Below are 22,736 nucleotides of genomic sequence, written 5' to 3' on the forward strand. Positions count from 1 at the left end.
ATGCTATAAAATGTATCTGTAAAAGACCCATTCAAAGTAGAAGATAGAACAATGGGTTTTAATGTAATAGAGTATCAAGAATTCATTGATAGTTTCAGATTTCATATCCCAACTAACCTTTATGAAACTACCACTTGTCAGGTTTCAGAGAAAAATATCTACAATTATTTGAAAAGGCTATTAAAATATGCCTTCCTTTTCTGACCACATATCTGTGTGAAGGTAGATTTTCTTCATTTACTTTAGCCAAAACATCACATCACAACTGATTCAGTACAGAAGCAGATATGAGAATCCAGCTGTCTTCTATTAAGCCACTCTCAAGAGACTTACAAAACTGTAAAAACAATACCACTCTTCTTACTAATTTTTTGGGGGGAAAATATAGTTATTTACATACAACTTAGTTTATAATATAAAATATTTAACTGTATTTTAACATTAAAATTGTTAAAATGTGATGAGCTTATTGTCATTTTAGAATACATTAATACATAGTTTTAAAACCCAGTTTTAGTTTCTAATATGGTAAATACTAATAGATACAACCTACATTATAAATAAAAGCTTTTTGGAATTTCCAGTTATTTTTAAGAGTATAAAGGGTTCCTGATATCAAAATGTTTGAGAAACAGTAGAATAAAACAGTCTCCAAGCTACATTGTTAGGAAAAGTGCAGATCAGTATGATTGTAAGTTAGCATTTGTGTGAAAAAGGATATAAATGGGATTCTTATTTTTTTGTATATATGTAAAATTCTTCTGGAAGGTTATAAAGGAATTAAGTGTTGGTTTGTTCAATGTGGAAGGAATGAAAGGTAAATTCTTTACTCTAAACCCTTTTGAACTAATTTGAATTTTAAACCAGATGAATGAATTACTGATTTAAAAAAGAAGAAGAAGAAATTAAAACATTCCTACCAGCTATATTACAAATTTCAGGGAATCTAAGTCTGTTATGAGAAGTAGGAGCATGTTTGGAGTAATGGTTATTTTTCTGGCCAATTGCTTTTTCTTATTTTATTTGAGAAGAAAATGAAGCTTGCTTATTTTAGGGGTAAAAAATTTCATTTAATGTCCAATCCAAATACATTCATGGTGAAATTATGTAAATCAAATAGGTAGCAATTTCCACAATGGGACCCAAAGTATACTGAACTTAAGTTTTAAGGAGGAACAATTCGATTAGTTTTGTTACTAACAGGTATTTCTAGGTTTCTAGTAAACAGCATGGATTTATTTTAGAAGACTATTATAATTTGTAGTCTGTCATTTAAGAGGTTTTGAATAAGTGCTGCATGTAATGTGGAAGTAAAAAAGCTAAGTAAACGTTCTGACATTTGATTCAGTACAAAAAGTACTTTTTAATACTCATAACCTTTGTGACTTTGGGAAGTCTTGAAAAGAATAACTAAGGAATTCAATTTTATTTATTCTGTCTGCTATGAAGTGTGGCTTTTGATCAATGTTCATACTTTTAACTTTTAGATAGATAAAGTATCCTTTTATGAAAAAGGAAAATTATTTTAATGCAAAAACTCTTCAGATTTTCTTTTTTCATATCATACTTCTAAAATTTATTTCTTTGAATATTGAAATATCATTTCCAGAGTTCTTCGAAGCAGTTTAGAGAAAGATATTACATGTAATTCTGTTCGTTATAGTGAAAAGTTTGCCCATAATGTGGAACTGTTTTCCCCAATTTTTTTAGTTAACAAAGAATGCCTTTAATAATGTTAATAGGTTTTTCTGAAGTATTAAACAAATAGGTAGTTAATTCATAAAGGAGTTTACTCTTGCTACTTGCATGTGCATGTGTAATAGTTGACATTTTTCTAAGCACACATTATTTTCTTTGATTCTCAGCACATCTTGGAAATAGCACAGTTAGTGTTTTTCTTATTTTTTATATGTATGGAAATTGAAATTCAGAGGGCTAAATGAATTGTCATATAACCTTGTTAAATGATAAAATAGCAATTTAGATTTAAGCAAGGCTAGATTAGATTTAGATTTAAACAACTTTAGATTTAAGCAAGACTGTCCTAAGTACAAAAAAAAGCACTTATCTATACCTACTATGCTCGGGTTCTGTGGTCTGCACTAGAGATGTAAAGATAAGACACAGATCTTGCCCTCTAGGGGCTGAAAGTTTAGTGACAGAGACTACCCAGTGGAGAAGTGAGTAAGTGTGGTGGTGCCCTGTTGAAGGGCCGTATATCTCAGTTTTGAGGAAGTGAAACAGATCTTGAAGGATGAGTAGGAGAAATTAGCCAGGGTGAGTATGGTTGAGGGTGGTGATAAAAGGTGTCAGGTAGAAGATACAGTGAAGGAGGCCTAAGCAGCATACAGACATTGTTTGGGAACTGTTAGTAGTTCCATGTGATGACTGTGCTGGGCTACACGGGAGAATGAGCAGGATGTGAAAGCAGAGAGGTAGATAGTGGCCTAAACTGGAAGTCTGAACTTTCTTCTAAAAGTTTCAGGGTGCTAAAAATTGATTATAAATAGTTGGAAGGACTGAGTTTGAACAAGGTTAGAGTCTTAATTCTTGGGCTTATTAGCTGTAGGACTGTAATCAGTTGACCAAATATTTCTGAGCCCCAGTTGCCTCAGATGTTAAATGGAAATAATGTTCAATTTATTGCAGTAGGAGGACTAAGAAAAATAAATGTTTTTAAAAAAAAAAGCACCAAGTGTGCACCAAACCTGTATGTAAGAACTCAGTGATGAAAGATGAATTAAAAGTAAGGACAGCTCACTGCACATATCTAAGCTTCTAAGTAGAACTGAAAAAAATGAATTAAATTTTATTTTAAAATATTATTGGACTATTTGGACATTTCTAAAACAGCTTAGCTGAAATGGTTTTATAATTTCAATGTTTAAATTTAATATTTAGGAGTCTTTCAACGTGATGTTTCTTTATATACTTGTTTGAAAGCCAGACTTTGTGTATATGATGTGGTTGTCAGATGATGAGACTGTCATGAGATAGCCCTTGTGTAGAATCAGTTTTGTTTGTGTGATGTTTTGTGCCATGCCCATTCCCCCAACTCCCTGGCCCAGGAATGAATTCATAGCTGGAAGACCTGGATCTGTCATTCTAATTTTAGGCAAATCCTTGCCCATTTGTGTGTTTCTTCAACGTTAAAATGGTACTTAATTAATTTAGCTTTAGGGAATAAAATGAAATAGTACATGGATACGTTTTTGTAAAACACAGTATCTTAGTCTGCTTGGGCTGCCATAACAAAATACTACAGACTGAGTGGTTTAAACAACGGATATTTATTTCTCACCATTCTGGAGGCTGGGAAGTCCAAGATTAAGGTGTCAGCTGATTTGGTTCCTGATGAGAGCTCTCTTCCTGGCTTGTAGACAGCCATCCTCTTGCAGTGTGCTCACATGGCCTTTCCTCTGAGTGTGCTTTGGGGGAGGGGAGGGAGAGGAAGGGGAAAAGAATGAGCCCCTTGGTGTCTTTTCTCATAAGGACACTAATCCTGTAGGATAAAGGCTATACTCTTATGACCTCATTTAGCCTTAATTACTTCCTTACTCTAAATAGAGCTGCACTGGTTAGGGTTTTAACATAGGGATTTGTGTGTGGGGACACACACACTCACATTCATTCCACAACGTGCAGTTAAATTGGAAGTGTTCTCTTTTGATGGCTTTATGACATGGTATTTGGTAACAATGAGTTAAATGCCAGTCATGTATTATATTTATTTTAACTACTCTCCAGAGCTGCAGATGTATATGGACCATTTGAGTCCTGCTTTCTAGCCAATAGGTTTATAATTGGCTAGCTACAGGAGTGGTACAACCAAGTTAGTATCAACTTAGAATATTACTGTGCCTAAGGTAATTCTAACATGTCAACAGCCATTCTCATAGTATATTAAGCCTATATCACTTCCTTGAATTTCCCCCCCTATTGCAAGCCCAAATATAGTTTGATTCCCATAGTAAATGTCTATAGTTTAGTGGTGATTTAAAAAATCATATCATTTATCTTAAGTGTAAATTCACCCTTTTACTTGTTAACAGAGTAAAGCCTTTTAACTGACATGGGAAGGTTACACACATTTTAAAGGCAGCTAAATCAAACCTCAGTTTTGCATAGCAGATATTGGAATAGAGATAGAAATCTTAACTAAACTTCAGGATACAAGCCTCCTCTTTTTCTTTATTGTGAATTTCAGTGTGAACTTTGATTGAATTCTAAGTCTGTTTGCATTTTAGATTGTGCCGGAAGATCTTTACACCTGGTTTCCTGGAATGATCCCATTTATGTTCTTTTTCACAGGCCAGCCCTCCAGATCTCTATATTGAAAGATTTAATATAGCTCTTGGACAGTATATGGGAGCATTGCAGAGCATTGTGCCTCTTTTCATATATATGGTAAGTTAGAGCTGTTTCCCCTTTCCAAATACCTCTGTTTATTGGTCTAAGTGCAGATAGATGCAGAAAGTTAAGCATATTCTATTTTTCTTTTACTATGTATTATGTTAGAAACGGAAATTAATCTATTTCAGCAATGTTCATAGTGTTGGCATAGAAGACTTATTTAGCCTTTCACTGTTTAAAAATTCCATAAATACCATTGCTGAAACAGACAGTTAGGCATTAATAATCAGCAGTCACCCAATTAACATTTTGTTTCTGCCATATGGAAGATACTGTGCTTGGAAAATAAAGATATATCAGAAAGATTTCTTACCTTCAGAAAATAGAGAGTTAAGACATGTATCTACAAACATGATGTATAATAAATGCCAAGGAAGTAACTCCATAAAAAGTAGAACAGTAAAGTTTGCTTTCATTCTGTTAATCTCTTTCACTTGGAAAATTATGCCATGAGTACGTCTTGTAGTCTGTTGACTTTGTTGAAGTGTCCCCGCCCTGTCCCCCACCCCCCCACCCCCGCCTTTTAAATATATAAGCTATAGGATCTTAATGTTAGTGTTCCTGTTGAACAGGAAGAGCCCTTAGAAACCATTGTCCCACTTTCTCTTTGTTGATTAGATTAGGGAATGGTTGTTTAGGTTGATCCTACAACCTAAACCTAGAGAATGGGTTGTAGCCTAGAGATAAACTATGTGTGTAATACCAATCTTCAAAATGATTTATTCTCCATAAGATATGCTTTACTGAAAAAAACAGAACATTGGGAGGAATTTGTGTCATCAGTGGGAGACTACTATTTAAATAATTTATGGAGGATATTTACCGTAGAAAAATATGCAGTTAAAAATAATGACATGTCAAAAACCCTGCAGAAAGTAGGCATAGAGGGAACTTTCCTCAACATAATAAAGGCCATATATGACAAACCCACAGCCAACATCGTCCTCAATGGTGAAAAACTGAAAGCATTTCCACTAAGATCAGGAACAAGACAAGGTTGCCCACTCTCACCACTCTTATTCAACATAGTTTTGGAAGTTTTAGCCACAGCAATCAGAGAAGAAAAGGAAATAAAAGGAATCCAAATCGGAAAAGAAGAAGTAAAGCTGTCACTGTTTGCAGATGACATGATACTATACATAGAGAATCCTAAAGATGCTACCAGAAAACTACTAGAGCTAATCAATGAATCTGGTAAAGTAGCAGGATACAAAATTAATGCACAGAAATCTCTGGCATTCCTATACACTAATGATGAAAAATCTGAAAGTGAAATCAAGAAAACACTCCCATTTACCATTGCAACAAAAACAATAAAATATCTAGGAATAAACCTACCTAAGGAGACAAAAGACCTGTATGCAGAAAATTATAAGACACTGATGAAAGAAATTAAAGATGATACAAATAGATGGAGAGATATACCATGTTCTTGGATTGGAAGAATCAACATTGTGAAAATGACTGTACTACCCAAAGCAATCTACAGATTCAATGCAATCCCTATCAAACTACCACTGGCGTTTTTCACAGAACTAGAACAAAAAAATTCACAATTTGTATGGAAACACAAAAGACCCCGAATAGCCAAAGCAATCTTGAGAATGAAAAACGGAGCTGGAGGAATCAGGCTCCCTGACTTCAGACTATACTACAAAGCTACAGTAATCAAGACAGTATGGTACTGGCACAGAAAGAGAAAGATCAGTGGAACAGGATAGAAAGCCCAGAGATAAACCCATGCACATATGATCACCTTATCTTTGATAAAGGAGGCAGGAATGTACAGTGGAGAAAGGACAGCCTCTTCAATAAGTGCTGTTGGGAAAACTGGACAGGTACATGTAAAACTATGAGATTAGATCACTCCCTAACACCATACACAAAAATAGGCTCAAAATGGATTAAAGAACTAAATGTGAGGCCAGAAACTATCAAACTCTTGGAGGAAAACATAGGCAGAACACTCTGTGACATAAATCACAGCAAGATCCTTTTTGACCCACCTCCTAGAGAAATGGAAATAAAAACAAAAATAAACAAATGGGACCTAATGAAACTTCAAAGCTTTTGCACAGCAAAGGAAACCACAAACAAGACCAAAAGACAACCTTCAGAATGGGAGAAAATATTTGCAAATGAAGCAACTGACAAAGGATTAATCTCCAAAATTTATAAGCAGCTCATGCAGCTCAATAACAGAAAAACAAACAACCCAATCCAAAAATGGGCAGAAGACCTAAATAGACATTTCTCCAAAGAAAATATACAGACTGCCAACAAACACATGAAAGAATGCTCAACATCATTAATCATTAGAGAAATGCAAATCAAAACTACAATGAGATATCATCTCACACCAGTCAGAATGGCCATCCTCAAAAAATCTAGAAACAATAAATGCTGGAGAGGGTGTGGAGAAAAGGGAACACTCTTGCACTGCTGGTGGGAATGTGAATTGGTACAGCCACTATGGAGGTTCCTTAAAAAACTACAAATAGAACTACCATATGACCCAGCAATCCCACTACTGGGCATATACCCTGGGAAAACCATAATTCAAAAAGAGTCATGTACCAAAATGTTCATTGCAGCTCTATTTACAGTAGCCCGGAGATGGAAACAACCTAAGTGTCCATCATCGGATGAATGGATAAAGAAGATGTGGCACATATATACAATGGAGTATTATTCAGCCATAAAAAGAAACGAAATTGAGCTATTTGTAATGAGATGGATAGACCTAGAGTCTGTCATACAGAGTGAAGTAAGAAAGAGAAAGACAAATACCGTATGCTAACACACATATATATAGAATCTAAGAGAGAAAAAAAAATGTCATGAAGAACCTAGGGGTAAGACAGGAATAAAGACACAGACCTACTGGAGAATGGACTTGAGGATATGGGGAGGGGCAAGGGTGAGCTGTGACAAAGTGAGAGAGTGGCATGGACATATATACACTACCAAATGTAAAATAGATAGCTAGTGGGAAGCAGCCACATAGCACAGGGAGATCAGCTCGGTGCTTTGTGACCACCTAGAGGGGTGGGATAGGGAGGGTGGGAGGGAGGGAGACGCAAGAGGGAAGAGATATGGGAACATATGTATATGTATAACTGATTCACTTTGTTATAAAGCAGAAACTAACACACCATTAAATAAATAAATAAATAAATCCACTCATGCTGCAAAAAAATAATAATGACATGTCTGTATGTTATTTTAGAGAGAATCTTTTCAACATACAATGTTAGGTGAAAAAGCAAGATGTAAAACTGTGTGTTATAGTTCATTAGCAAGTGTTTTCTTCTTCATTTTAGAGGAGAAAAAAGCATATCCAAAAAAATGTAAGAATATTTTAGAAAGAATATACAAAAGTTTTCGCAGTGCAGGATGGGGCCTTTGGGAATGCGACAGAAGGTCTGCTTGGGAGACTCCTTTTTATTGCATACCCTTTTGCGTGGTTTTATTTTGTAATTATGTGCATGTTTTATATATATATATATTTGGCTGCATTGGGTCTTCATTGCTGCACGTGGGCTTTCTCTAGTTGCGGCGAGAGGGGGCTACTCTTCATTGTGGTGCGTGGGCTTCTCATTGCAGTGGCTTCTCTTGTTGTGGAGCACGTGCTGTAGGCACGTGGGCTTCAGTATTTGCAGCACGTGGGCTCAGTAGTTGCAGCACATGGGCTCTAGGGCACGGGCTCAGTAGTTGTGATTCATGGGCTTAGTTGCTCTACGGCATGTGGGATCTTCCCAGACCACGAAATGAACCTGTGTCCCCTGCATTGGCAGGCAGATTCTTAACCACTGCACCACCAGGGAAGTAAGTCCCTTATGATTTTTTTAGAGAGAAAAAAACATGTTAAGAATTGAGAGAATCAGTGAGCCAACTTATTGACATTCATTCCTCTTTGTATTTTCCACTCCTGTGCATTGAGTTAATATTTAAACATGAACAAATTCAATCTTTTTTACTTGCCAATCATTCTAATTAGGATACTTTTGGCTGCAAGAAACAGAAAACCTGATTCAAAGTGATTTGTAAATGAGAAAGGTATTATCTCTTGTAATAAAACTCCAGAAATACGGCAGTTTCTGGGTTGGTTGAATCTGTGGTTCAACAGTGTTACCAAAGTCTCAGCTTGTTTTTTGTCTCTTTGCTTTACACATCTGTTTCATCTTGTTCTCCTCATGGTTGTAAGATGATTTTTACTCAAGCCTAGGTTTCCCTTAGTCTGATTGGGTTACCTTGGATCACTTGTCTACCTTTGAACCAAAGACCATCCATCCCTAAGGAATGCCATAAGCTGAATGACTTAGACTAATCATTAAAGTGAAATGTAGGGGAGTCAACCAGTGCATGCCCACTGCATGCTTTCAGCCTAGATCATTGATAAATAGGGTACCTTTCACTAGTGTTTCCTGCTGTTGCCTTTAGCTGATGATGTAGTCATTTAAAAGGGCATATTACGTGCCTGTCATACAATATGGTCCATTGAATCCCTGTCTAGTTAATGTTGAGTATCTTCCCATGTTCTTTTGTATGATTTATAGCATTTTATCTTTATGTGCTTTTAACCCCATGCTAGGAAGACTATAACTAATAGTGGCAGGGCTTTTGTTTTCTGATGTTGGGTTTTTATGTTTTAATTGATGCCTTTATGAATTGTTTCCTAAAATAATTTATTTTTTAGTGCTTCAGTTCATTAGACTAATCATTTCTCTCTAATTGATGCACTGAAAAATAACTTATTTTCTTTTTCAGAATAAGTTTTACATCGAAACCAAGCTTAACAGAGACTTAAAAGATGACCTTATAAAGCTGTTTACGGAACATGTTGCAGAAAAGCACATTTACAGCCTAATGCGTAAGTAATTAATCTTACGGGGATGACATAACAGTAGCAGTGTTTTGGGGTTTTTTTTTTTGAATCAAAGAGCATTGGCATCTAAACCCCAATGTTGATGTCTTCTGAATCTTGTAGTGATCATAAAGCCCACTTCTATACAGAGAGACACTGAGGAATTGAAAATGTGACATGAAGGTCACCCAGTGAGCTGGGAGCAGCCAGGCCATTGGACAGTGCCTTCATATCTGGCGTGATACTTGCTGCCTTTTTTTTTGCTCTGACATTGGGGGAAATATTAAGGAGCTCACCCGTAACTTTGTTACTGGTAATTCTAGAAGGAGTGTAATGTTAATATCTTTGAAATGGTAGCACAGTATCCTCTCAGTTTACTTATTTGTACTAAAAAAAAAGGTAGATGACAATTAAGCTTGTGAGAAAGTAAATCCTAAGTTAAATAAAGCATATGAGAATTAAACATATGTAAAGTACCTAGCACCTGTTACATGCTCAATAAGTATTTTCTTCCCTCTCTCAAGCTACTTCTCCCTCAAATTCCCATTTTCTTTTCCTTAAAAGGGGAGTTCAACTGGAAAATTTTACTTTTAAAGACTTTTCCTACAATGAATTTTAAGTGGAGAGGATTTTAGTGAAATGTTATACCTTCTTAACCTTACCTTTTGTTACTGAATGTGATTATTTTTCAGTTAATTCATCCCAAATTAATTTATGTACATTTTACGTATAACTTAACCTGTGAATTTATCATTTCCTTATAGCTATCAAATTTGACATAGGTGGTTATAGTTATGTAGAAGTTGTTTGCAAATGTATATATTTGACCACATAATGAATGTGTGATTGAACATAAAGAGTTAGTGGAAACAACACTTACTGAAAACCAAACGATCGGTCAAAAAGGAGGAGGAAGATGGATTAATAGAGATAGATAGGGTTTGGGGTACATGTTGAAATTAGAGAGAACCTTGAGTAGAATAGCCTCTAAAAACCTAAAATTTAGAATTTCAATTTTTAAACATGACATTTTAAAATATGATTTTTCTGCAATGCCTAGCATTGCAAATGTAATTCACGTTGCATGTTTGAAACTACAGAAATCATTGTTGGCCAAGTGAGATGGTGTTTCCATTTTTTAAAAGGTGGGGATAGAAGAAAACAACATATAATTTTACAAGCTGGCTTAGATGAAAATTATGCCAAGTTTCATGGGTATTTGGTTAGTAAATTACAGGTCTTTGAGAGATGAATTAAAAATGAGCCGTTCTGAGTCAGTAGTATCTGTCATATTCATTAAATGATGGAGTTCGTTTATATATGTTTTGTCTAGAGGAAGTATCTGTATCCATTTAACATATTTTAATAATATTTTTGTGTGACCATAGATAACCTAAAAGAAAACTGACTCTGTTGTCATGTTTAGTCAGGATCACATGGTTAGACAGTGTGATCTCTTGCCTTTACCTTTAGTAAGAAAAAGTACCTGCAGTTGTAGCATTTGGGAAAGTGAGTTTCTGACTCTGATCTCAGTTACTAGAATTACTAATAACATGTCTCAGAAAAATTCCAAGAGCCTCATATATGGGTGATTTGGGGGAAAGGGAAATGATTGAGGGAGTTAGAGAATATTTCATTCCCCAAATGTAAATCTTTTGAATCGTGACGTTAATGGGAAGTATTTATAGCTCACTCACTAAGTACCATGAATACTGTTGCTTTTAGAAAGCTTTACTTATTTTCAGAACCTCCATCAGTTGAATCATTTCCATTCATGTTTCAACAGATACGCACATATCTACTTGTTAGATTGAGCTCTACTGCACTGGATTAAAAAAAAAAATCTTTAGTGTACAACTACTTGGTTTGCCCTCTTGGGCTGTTCTTTTCTTGCCCTTGTTTATTACCCTTCAGTCTTTGGGAGAAATAGTGATAGAAAGTGAAACCTTGACAATCAATAAAGTGTTGTATCATTTTTATAACCCATTTCCTCTCTATTTCAGCTTTACTTTTAGAAGCCCAGTCAACACCATTTCAGGTCACACCTTCAACTATGGCAAATATTGTGAAAGGCCTGTACACTCTCAGACCAGGTAAACATTCATCATTTCTTTAGGGGTTGGACTTGTTTGTTTGTTTATGGCACTTCCAGCCCTATCTGTGAGAGGATAGTGTTTCTATGTGTTTTCTGAGGTCTAATGGTATTTGGATTTGTTATAGCAAAAAAATTGAGTATATACTCATCATTGTGAAATGTAAACTCAGGACCTCACTTGGAAATCTTTCTATGCTAGTGAAAACCAACTAGTTTGGGGAATACAAAAATAGTTTGTAGGAGACACTTTAGATAAAGTCGAATCTTATGTCTGGCATTAATCTCTTTTTTTGTTGTGAGGTTCTTCTTCACTTCTACCCCACGTTGCAAATATGCACGGGCGTACACATTCACAACTCCATCTTGTTAGGCCTATTATATAACTTACAAGGAATCTAGAAGTGTTGGTAAAGTTACAGTCATTTCATAAGGATAGTTTGAGGAGAAAGATAGTCAGAATAGCAGAACCAAAAATCAAAGATCACTGTATTCAAAGGCATGGTTTGTAAATTATCTTAATGTATCTGTCTTATAATAAAAACATTGTGGGACTTCCCTGGTGGTGCAATGGTTGGGAATCCGCCTGCCAGTGCAGGGGACACGGGTTTGAGCCCTGGTCCGGGAAGATTCCACATGCTGCAGAGCAACTGGGCCCTTGTGCCACAACTACTGAGCCTGCGTTCTAGAGCCTGCGAGCCACAACTACTGAGCCCTCATGCCACAATTACTGAAACCCATGCACCTAGAGCCTGTGCTCCGCAACAAGAGAGGCCACCGCAATGAGAAGCCCGCTCACTGCAATGAAGAGTAGCCCCTGCTCGACGCAACTAGAGAAAAGCCCGCACACAGCAGTGAAGACCCAACGCAGCCAAAAATAAATAAATTAAAAAAAAAAAAAAACCCATTGTGAATTTAAAGGACTCTCAAGATGCTTTTGTATGTATCTTTCTGTTTTTAACCCAGAGCCTCAAACTTAGCATAGTTGTCTAGCCAATTAAAAAATGTCCGTAGGAGAGAGATTGCAGAAGTTCAGGGTAGAAAATCATTTTTCAGTGTAGAAACTTAAGGTTTGCTTTTTTGACAGCAATTATCTTTTTATGAAATTCTTTTGTCATTTGAGGATTGAATGAAATAAAACGTGATCTAAAGAGCTTAACATAGTACCTGATAATGTAATGAGCATGCTAATATTAACTGTTGTTACTACTATTCAGTTGGGTCCAGTGGTTATTTTATTTTAGTTAATTGATGTCTGAATAGTTTACTTACTTAATTTAAAAGATATATCAGAATTTAACTTGCTAAAATGGAAACCAGTTTAAAACTGATACTAGGGGTAGACTGTGATACCCAGAAGTACCGTCTTTCTCAGGCTACTTTCAGCAGTTAGTGACTTCTAGAGTAGTCAAATGTAATGTTACTTAAATTTGGATCAGTTCTTGCTCTGTTCTTCATAATTTTTAGACAAATTATTCCTATAATTATTTATATAAAATAGCAAAAGTGTTGCATGTGTCCAATAAACTGATATATTTCTTTTTCTAGTTTCTTAGAATTTTGAATTTCATTTTACTAAATGTGATGAAAATAGCTCATGAGTTTTTCTTTTAGTGCTGGCTTATGAATGATTTTTTTCTTTTGGAAGACATCCAAATACAGTATGACAGATTTCTAAATTCTCCCTCCCAAGTGGGCAGCTTTATCAGCTCTGGCTTTTATCATAAGTAACAAAATTACAGAATAAAACTAGTCATTAAGGGTAGAAAAACTTATAGATGCTTCTTTATCTAAATGCTGTTTTTATCCAGGTTTGAGCTCTTGTAATAGGTTTCATACTACTTGTGAGGAGAATTCTGTATTTGAGAACTGTCCTTTTGAAAAGGTGAATTTTATCACAGACTAACCTTTTGCTGTCCTAGCTGTTTTCTGAGATACTATTAAACATACTTTGACGTTTACTTGTCTTGCCCGGGCCCAAAGCAGATTTATTCACCTGACAGATTATGGTTAAACTATTTTAAAAGTTGAATTTTAAATGTAAAAGTTTCTTTCATTGCAGTAGTTCTTAAGTGCTGATTTTTATATAATGAATGCATCTGAAACACCCAAAAAAGTTTGTTAAACTGTAGATTCCTGGGCCCTAATCCTTGGAGATTCTGATAACATCTATTATTTACATGTGTTTCTACCTAGTGTTTAGAAGCTCAGTCTAGGAATAGTTCCCATCATCCCATGCTGCACTTCTTCATTTAATACATGCACTTTTCATTGTTTCTTTATCTTTATTTTATGCCTGGTGTTCCATAAAATGTCAAACTGGTTTGACTCCTTGCCAACTCTGACTGATGGGTTAGTGGTTCCCCAGGGCACTGAGTTGAGACTCTTTCTAAAGCCATATTTGAACTGAGCTTGAAGGAGGGACACTATTGAGAACATTTTGACATGAATTTGTACAAAACGTGAGTGGATTGGCCTTGGTGGTGTTTGTGGTGTTGGGTTGTTTTTTTTCCCCCATCTCTAATTTAGCTATTCTTTTGGGCATTTTTTTTTTAACTTGCCAATGACCCAGCATTGCATAGCATTAAATGTGTTTTTTTCAGATTTAGAATTATTTACTTAGATTACAGTTTTTAAAATGAGCATGCTGGATTAAATAGAGCATTGACATTTTATGGGTTTTATTTATGGGTTTTATATATATACAGCCAAGATGTTTCCAAAAGATAAAATTTGAAAGGGCTCGATTAAAAGAATCCAAAAGGGCATAGAGATGGGCAGTATTTATATTTACTGCTCACTGAGTAGGGGAAGAGTATCTGATCTGTTAAAACGCTTTATAATAAAGATACGAATTTATCTTTGTCATGTCTGATGCACATATTTTCCTTAGACTTCTCTTTGTCTTTTTATTTTGATGAATAAATGTTTATTTTTCTGTAGGTTATTCTGTTGATCTTTTATCTTTTCCTTAATAATTTGATAACCATTTAATTCTGTTTTCTTTCACTGTTATATATGTTTAATTTGCTGTAATTTAATGTGAGTCAAAGTAGGTTTATATTTTAAAAGTACTTACCAGTTATCTCTCCCATCTCCCTCCGCATTTTTGAGGTACTTTTTTTATATGTCTGCTTACTACCACATGTACTATTCTATTTTTAGGCCAGTGTATTGTTTTAATTAACGCTTTATAGGGCTAAGTATTTCCACCAAATCCCTTCCCTCCAAGTCCCCTCCTGCTCAGAATTCTTTGGTTATTTCATTCATGTTTTCTTCCATATTTAGAATTTTTGATAAGTTTCCTTCAAAAATTCTCTAGGGCTTTTTGTTAATGTTGTTAAATCATAAAAAATATAAAAATATCCACTTTCTGTAAATTCTATTTAGAAAGGAAACTTAACCTCTTTATCAGAAGGGGTTGCACTAGTTTTTTTCCCCATTTTAAGTTTGGTTTAATACATAATCTTGTTCTTTGGGAAGAAAACTTTCCCTTTTCTACTTAATGTAATTTGTCTATACGATCTCCTTAATGAATCTTTTCCTTCCCTCGCAGAGTGGGTTCAGATGGCTCCGACTCTGTTTTCTAAATTTATTCCAAACATTCTCCCTCGTGCAGTGGAGTCTGAACTTTCTGAATATGCTGCTCAAGATCAGAAACTTCAAAGAGAACTTATACAGAATGGTTTTACAAGGCAAGTTTTCTTTTCCTTTTGTGACAAAGTATGTCCATTTCCTTTGGCTTGGCAGGGGAGGGATGCCAGCGTTCTTAGAATGGGAGATGGCTGTGCGAGAGTCAAGGTGGTGTTGCTGGGAGAGGTGGTGAGCTCCCTCTGTGGAAGTGCTGAAGCTGGGTTTTGATTTTATGGGAGCTGCTTCACTTAAGTGGAGTTTGAAGAAGGGATTTCTCATTGGGTGGGCAGTTAGGCTGGACAGCCTCCAAAGAGCTCTTCCAACTTTGATCTGCTTATACTAGTTTTGAATATTTGGAAAAACCTTGTAGAAATTTTATGATCAGTTATAATGTACATTTATGACTAAACTAGCAAATGATTTTATGACTAAACTAACAAATGATATTGTAACTAAACTGGTAAAGAGCCTTCAGATTCTGTTTTTCATATTTCCATTTTCCCCCTAAATTCTAGTTGTTTCTTCTTAAAAAGTAGGTTATCACTTAAATGTGTCCACAAAATTTGCCTCCCTCGATTTTTTATTTTTAAAAAAATTTTCTCCTGTTTATTTTTTATTTTTGGCTGCGTTGGGTCTTTGTTGCTGCGTGCAGGCTTTCTCTAGTTGTAGCAAGCGGGGGCTACTCTTTGTTGCGGAGTGCAGGCTTCTCATTGCAGTGGCTTCTCTTGTTGCGGAGCATGGGCTCTAGGCGCGCAGGCTTCAGTAGTTGTAGCATGTGGGCTCAGTATTTGTGGCGCACGGGCTTAGTTGCTCTACGGTATGTGAGATCTTCCTGGATCAGGGATCGAACCCATGTCCCCTGCATTGGCAGGCGGATTCTTAACCACTGTGCCACCAGGGAAGTCCAGCCTCCCTTGATTTTGCTATAAACACTTTGCTAATTTTTCTAAAATTTGCAATTCAGTATCACGGCTTTATCAAAGTGCATCTTTTCAACCAAAATTATGTAAAAATTTTGTGATTCCCTATGGGAAAGCACCCTGTTGTGTCACCAAATCATTAAAGGGTACAGTAGTACTTTTTTTTGTTTGTTTATTTTTGTTTTTTTAATATCTTTATTGGAATAAGTAGTACTTTATAGTTTCATAATCCTGGCCCTCTCCTTAGCACTTTTACGTATCTTCTCTTATTTGAATCCCTCGCCATTAAAGGAAGAAAGTTGTAGAAAGGAAGACACCTGGGTTCCTCACTGAGGCATAGTTGTGACCACAAGGAGTAGGTTGGGTATTGACTCACTTATCTGGCTGGGGCAGAGGGTGGACACTGTCTTTCATAGACTCTGAGGCCATGCTCATTCTCAGAATACCAGCCTTGATCAAGATCACTGTTCCTAAGTTTCTAATTTCAGCACAGGTTAGGAAAGAAAGCAGATAATTTGTTCTCTGTTGACCCATGGATTGGCATTTATTCCCTTTTTGTCCTGGTGGCATCTTTATTCATGTGGTAGAGGGAGCACTGAGTAATCCATGGGTCATTACTCCCCTCACTGGCAGCTCACACTGGAAAGGTTCAGTCAGCCATCACAGGGAAGCTGTGTAGACAGGCCTGCTAACCCTGCCTTTCCTATTTCAAGGAAAGGCCAGTGGGAGATTCTGCATGTAAACAGCTGACTTCTCTCCCTGATGTCCGGTGGTCAGGGGTCTCCTGACATCAATTGTAATATTTCTAACAATTATTTTCATACACTGAATGAGGCCACTTAATGCTATAGTAATTTTACTCGTTCATTTTTGAAGAGCTGATATATTTATTTATAGGGTTTTTTTTAAAAAAGGTATAAAAAGTACATACTGAGAAGTTTTATTCCCACCTGTCTCCTTGTCTCTCCCAGCTTTTAGGCAGCTGTTTTTATTAGTGTCTTATGATTCCCTCCAGTGCTTATTTTATATAGATATAATCGAATACAGTATATATTCTTATTTTTATTCCTTTCTTACACATTTCATTGTGTAGATGTACTATAACTTATTTAACCTGTCCCCCGTAGATGGCAACCTGAATTATTTCCAGTCTTCTGCTGTTACAGAGAGTGCTGCGTGTGTAACTTTGTACCTGTTGTCAGTACGTTTGGAGAATAACTCCCTTAAGTTAGATTGCAAGGTCAAGAGTAAATGCAGCGGTAATTTTGATTAAATTGGCAAATTGCCCCCCATAGGGGATTGTGCCATTTTGCATATCCACTAGCAAAGTTTAAAAGTGCCTGTTCTTCATGGCCTTGCCTAGAGTATGTTGTTACACTTTGAATTTTTGCCAATCTGGCAGGTGAAAAATAATTAGTCAGAGTTGGTTTCGTTTGCATTTCTCTAATTATATGAGTGAGGCTGAGCATATTTTCATATGTTTTATTTCTTTTCCTGTAAACTGTTTCTGGTTTTCTCATTTTTCTATTTGATGGTTCGTCTTCTTTTCCTGGTTTCTAGGAGCTCTTTCTATAGTGAGGAGATTGATTGTTTGCCCAAGATAAGAGTTATTTTTCTCAGTTTCTTTTGACTTCGCTTATGGCGGTTTTTTGTTTTATTTGAAGTCATGCAGACTTTTTTTACTTTATGTAGCTAACTTTATCAGGTTTTTTTCTGTGTGGCTTATGTATTTGGAATTATAGTTAGAAGTTTTTCCTTAGATGTTTTTAAATAAATGCAGAATACATTGAGTATACCTCTTATGTTTTCTCCTAGGCTCACCATAATTTTGAAGTCTTTTATGCTTTTTCTCATGTTTTATTTGAATGTTTGCTTTTAATTTTAGAGATGAGCTTACTGATGCCTTTAACAAATAAACAGCCTTCTGAAAACTTGTATTTCTGTGAAGCAGTGTAGGAAGATAGCTCTTGTAGATTTCTCTGAACATCTTGAATTCACCTTCCAGAAGAATGTGTGGAACTATTTAAACATATCCAGAGAGTTTTTTTTTTTTTTTTTTTTTTTTTGCGATACGTGGGCCTATCACTTGTTGTGGCCTCTCCCGTTGCAGAGCACAGGCTTCCGGATGCGCAGGCTCAGTGGCCATGGCTCACGGGCCCAGCCGCTCCGTGGCATGTGGGATCTTCCCAGACTGGGGCACGAACTCGTGTCCCCTGCATCGGCAGGCGGACTCTCAACCACTGCACCACCAGGGAAGCCCCAGAGATATTTTTGTAATCCTAATTTTGGAACTGGAATAAGAGAACAGGGTGCAGGACTGTTTGGTGTGTAGCTGCTTGGGATGACTGACTCCATAAATAGTCTCATTTAACATTGCCTTTGAAGGACTAGCCTAGCACTGTTCTGACAAGGCCAAGTTGGTCATATTCAGGGAAACGCCTTGGACTTTTGGTGTAAATATGAACTTTTGTTTCTCTTAGTGGAATTCTTTCATATGAAATTTAAATGCTAGTATTCCAAAACTTGATAAAATTAAAATGTTTTATTTTACAAACTGAATTGAGCCATTTCTAGAATTAAGCTAACAAATTATTATACATTTACTATGAGGATTAAAGGCTGCCTCGTGACTTATTCTGATGGGTGCTTTGCACAGAGTAGGCCCTGCTTTACCTGACATTCTGGACTCATGCTGGACTGGCTCAGACTGGTCAGAAAGGGTGTGCCTGCACCATATACTTAGCAACTGAAGACAGTTTGCCTGTGCTTCCAGCACTTGTGTATGGACCTTCCATATTCTGCCCTGCCAAACTTGATGCTGCCTTTGACCATTATTTGGCTAGGATTGTTTTGGAAGAAATGATGTCCACTGATGCAAAAATATAGTCTAAGCTATCTAACAAAAATTCTGTTACTGGCTATCCTGATATGAGCAGTCATTTTATGGTTTGTATCTAGCCAATCACATGGTTCCTGTTCAGCTTTGCAAACTATTTTTTTATTTAAGGCTGTGTTCCATTTATGTGATACAGGGAGTAAGCAGCGCACAGCTTTAATGTGGATGGCACAGAGAAAGTCTTTGAAATGTTTTGAAATAATATGTGAATATTATCAAATATATCCTCTTTTGCAGTTAATGGACAGATTCTCGTTTGGGCTGGAGTTTATGTGAAACATCTTTAGGTTCATGGAAATATAGTGTGGAGTTATTTCAAAGCTAGAAGTAACGTACAAGCTAAGAGCAATATTTTCTTTTTATGTATTACCTGCATAATTGAATTGCTTATTGGGGGAAGGGCAGGTTGGTGTTTGTTGTCAAAGATTACATTATGGAAGATAAGCTCGTTTGGGAACGTCTAGCATGCAGTCTCTCAGATGGAGCATCCTCATTCAGACCAGCCTATGGGCCTCTTCAGAGGGTCTACCAGATAGCTTTTAAAGGCAAGTAAAATGTTCTTGCTGAGTGATTGTTACCTGGATTTCTGGAACAAAATAGAACCTTGTTAGGAGTATTATTGGTCTTTTAGCTGAGAGGGTCACTCCTAGCTGAGAGGATTGGGGCTTTTTCATTTAGTAGCAGGGGTCTGGTTTTGAGGGCAGCTTATAGCTTTCTAGACTTGTAACATTATTAGGTAATGTCTCTGGCAGCCTCTCGCATGCATACACCACACTTACATTCTTTGTGCCTTCTGTTGTTTTCACATCTGCATTTTTCTCCTGTTATTTTTGCATGTTCCATTTTTAAAAAAATTTTGGGGGGTGGGAATGAAGGCTGTCTGTAGAAGTTGAGGTTCCAGATACAAGGTCCATCCTGTATCTTCCTTTTTGCTCAGCATTAACTTACTTGTTTCAGAATATTTGGTGAATGCTACTGTGATGATGCTAGTGTAAGACTCTCAGCAGGCTTTGGCCAGATACTGTGTTAACAATAGAGGTGTTTAAAAGCAGTATTAAGGCGGATCTGTTTAGGGCTCTTTAGGCTGTCTAAAGCTAGTTTGTGCTAAGTTTTCCTCCAAATGCTCAGCCTAGAGAAGAACCCTGCAGAGACCCTTTGGTGTGTTCTCTTCCTGCCGGTCCTTAAGACTCCTCACCCAGCTCAGCAAGAGGTTTCTGTCCTGGTCTTGAGTGTAACCAGAGAAAGAAAGTGGGAAACTTTGGTAATCTGGAGGATTACACAAAAGCATGAAATAATTACCTGGGCTGCATTTTAATCCATCTGTAGAGGCTGTTTATGAATTATTCACTTATTAATTCAGCAGATATTTTGTATTTTCTATTATGTGCTAGATGCTGCTCTAGGTACTGGGTGAGCAAGACAGGCAGAGTTCCTGTTTTTATGGAGCTTATGCTCTGCTGTTGGGAGTTAAGTAACAAACGTGTAAACAGATTATTTCAAGTAATAATAAGTGCTAGGCAGAAAATGAAACAGATTATGGGATAGAGAGTGAGTGACCAAGGCATGCATGAGGGGCTGTTCCAGCTAACTTGGTGATGTAATGCCCCTAAGGAGGAGAATTCCAGCTAAACGTAAGGAGATAGCCATGTGGCTAACTCAGGGGAAGAGTGTTGCAGGCAGAGAAAGTAGTAAGTGCAGAAGTGCTAACATGTCCAAGGGACAGAAAGAGAGCCAGAGTGGCTGAAGTATAATGAACAGGGGTAGAAAATGAGCTTGAAGAGGTAGGCAGGAGCCATATCTCACAGGACTGGGAAAATGATTTTTTATATATATAAATTTATTTTATTTATTTATTTATTTCTGCCTGCATTGGGTCTTCGTTACTGCGTGTGGGCTTTCTCTAGTTGCGGCGAGCGGGGGCTACTCTTCGTTGAGGTGCGTGGGCTTCTCCTTGCAGTGGCTTCTCTTGTTGCGGAACACGGGCTCTAGGTACGCGGGCTTCAGTAGTTGTGTCTCACAGGCTCTAGAGCGCAGGCTCAGTAGTTGTGGCGCACGGGCTTAGCTGCTCCGCGGCATGGGGGATCTTCCCGGACCAGGGCTCGAACCCGTGTCCCTTGCATTGGCAGGCGGATTCTTAACCACTGCGCCACCAGGGAAGCCCTGGGAAAATGCATTTGAATTGATTTTCTTTAACTGTGATGGAAAGCCACTGAAGGGCTTTAATCAGGGGCATGAAATAATCTTATGTATGCTTTTACATAAGATTGCTCTGGCTCTTGTCTGGACTAATACTAAGACTCTTGCAGTGGTGTAGGGGAGAGATGATAGTGGTTTGGATTGGGATTGTAGCCATGGGGCTGAGGAGTGGTTGGTTTTGGATTATGTGCTGGGACAGAATGCTCCAGAGTGAGGGAAAGAGAGGAATCAAGGATGAGCTAGGATTTTGGCCTGAGTAATTGGACGGGTGGTGGTGTGATTTATTGAAGAAGTCTGAGGAAAGAGTGGGGATGGAGTGCATTCTGGCCGTGGTAAATTTGCAGTAGATGGAAGTCGTCCAAGTGACAGTGGCTGTGAGACAGTTGGACCTACAAGCCAAAGTGTCAGGAGGAAATCAGAACTGGTGATAGAAATCTGGGAGCCATTGGCATATGGATCGTATTTCAAGTCACAGGACTGGTGTGACTGCTGTCCTAGACGAAGGAGAATTTTACATGGTGAAGAAAAAGTGGCCAAGGACGGAGTGTCGGGCAGAGCTCGGAGTGTTTCAGGAAGGAAGAGGTCAACTGTGTAGATGTTGCTAAGAGACCGGGAAAGAAAAAGCTAGTGGATTGGTTATTATTACTCATTACTTAAGCATTTTAGTCATTTGTCTGAGAAACAAAAATAGGATTTACAGATAGCATAGGACTTAATCAGACCTCTATTTTATTATCTCTAAAGTGGAACTAGAAATTCTGTGGGTGTTTAAGATGAGCTGGTTATTCTCTGTAAAGGTTCACGTTCTTCTGTCTGCAAGAAGGATATTCATGTCCATTAAGATTCTGAGATTTTTCAGAAGCTTTAAGCAGTTTCTGGTCCGTAATACGGCTTTTAGCGGAAGATTTTGAATTTTTCTATTCCATATTTGAAATTTGCCCTGTTATATGCAGGTCACCAGGGATGTCGATCGTAGAGCCCAGGTTTGTCTTCAAAGATGTTTTAGTCAATTGATTTCTAGGACCCAGGGTAAACCATCTTTATAGATAGTCCTTCCTTTATTTAATAGCTTTCTATATTTAAAAGATAGCACCTTTTAGCTAAGAATATTCAGGTTATAAATGACTCAGCTACTGTTGTAAGTTTAATGTCTGTTTTAAAATAGGTTGTTAGCATTGAAATACCTGCTCTACTTCCATTGTCAATTATGCCAATTCATTTCTCCTGCTTTGTTGTGTGAAGCTATCAGTCAGTTCTGTTGACTCCCTCTTCTTTTTTTTAATCCCCAGAGGTGACCAGTCCCGGAAGAGAGCTGGGGATGAGTTGGCTTATAGTAAGTAATGATGTTCCTTACCATCCTTGATGGTTTTGTGATGTAAGGCAGCCACTGGTTATAATGATATCCAGTGTTCTTGATGGTGGTCTCCAAGGGCACTGTGTGCAGTCAGGGTCAGACTGTTCTGTAAGCTGTGGCAGCTCTGAAGCCCAGTCGCTGGTGGCAGTTTTCAGGCAGTTGTCAGGAGGCTGCCAGTTCTTTAGTCTCCACTAGAATGAGATAAAGGGCCCAGACTCAGCTCCTGATGATTTGGTCCCCTTTCACTTCATTCAAAACCACATGGTTTTGAGGTTTTCTCTGGTCTCCTTTTGGGGGATTGGGAGAGGGGTGAGAAATACGTGGCAAATGAACAGATTCCTACCATTATCACATGCTGTCGGCTG

The 22,736-nt window shown here is 37.3% G+C and overlaps 1 protein-coding gene across 2 annotated transcripts in view; it reads left to right on the forward strand.

The window, feature by feature from the left end:
- The window catches only part of CACUL1 (CDK2 associated cullin domain 1), a 72,217-nt gene that overhangs the window by 40,883 nt on the left and 8,598 nt on the right, over positions 1 to 22,736 (forward strand). Inside the window, exons 4-8 of one of the 2 annotated variants that reach the window (XM_030839401.3) lie at positions 4,312 to 4,407; positions 9,184 to 9,286; positions 11,284 to 11,373; positions 14,929 to 15,067; positions 22,307 to 22,350. In XM_030839401.3, the coding sequence (XP_030695261.1) occupies positions 4,312 to 4,407; positions 9,184 to 9,286; positions 11,284 to 11,373; positions 14,929 to 15,067; positions 22,307 to 22,350 (472 nt within the window). The remainder of the gene's footprint in view (positions 1 to 4,311; positions 4,408 to 9,183; positions 9,287 to 11,283; positions 11,374 to 14,928; positions 15,068 to 22,306; positions 22,351 to 22,736) is intronic. The other variant, XM_030839400.3, reaches the window with a different exon arrangement.

This window comes from Globicephala melas, chromosome 16, assembly GCF_963455315.2.
Source record: "Globicephala melas chromosome 16, mGloMel1.2, whole genome shotgun sequence".
Classification (NCBI taxonomy): Eukaryota; Metazoa; Chordata; class Mammalia; order Artiodactyla; family Delphinidae; genus Globicephala; species Globicephala melas.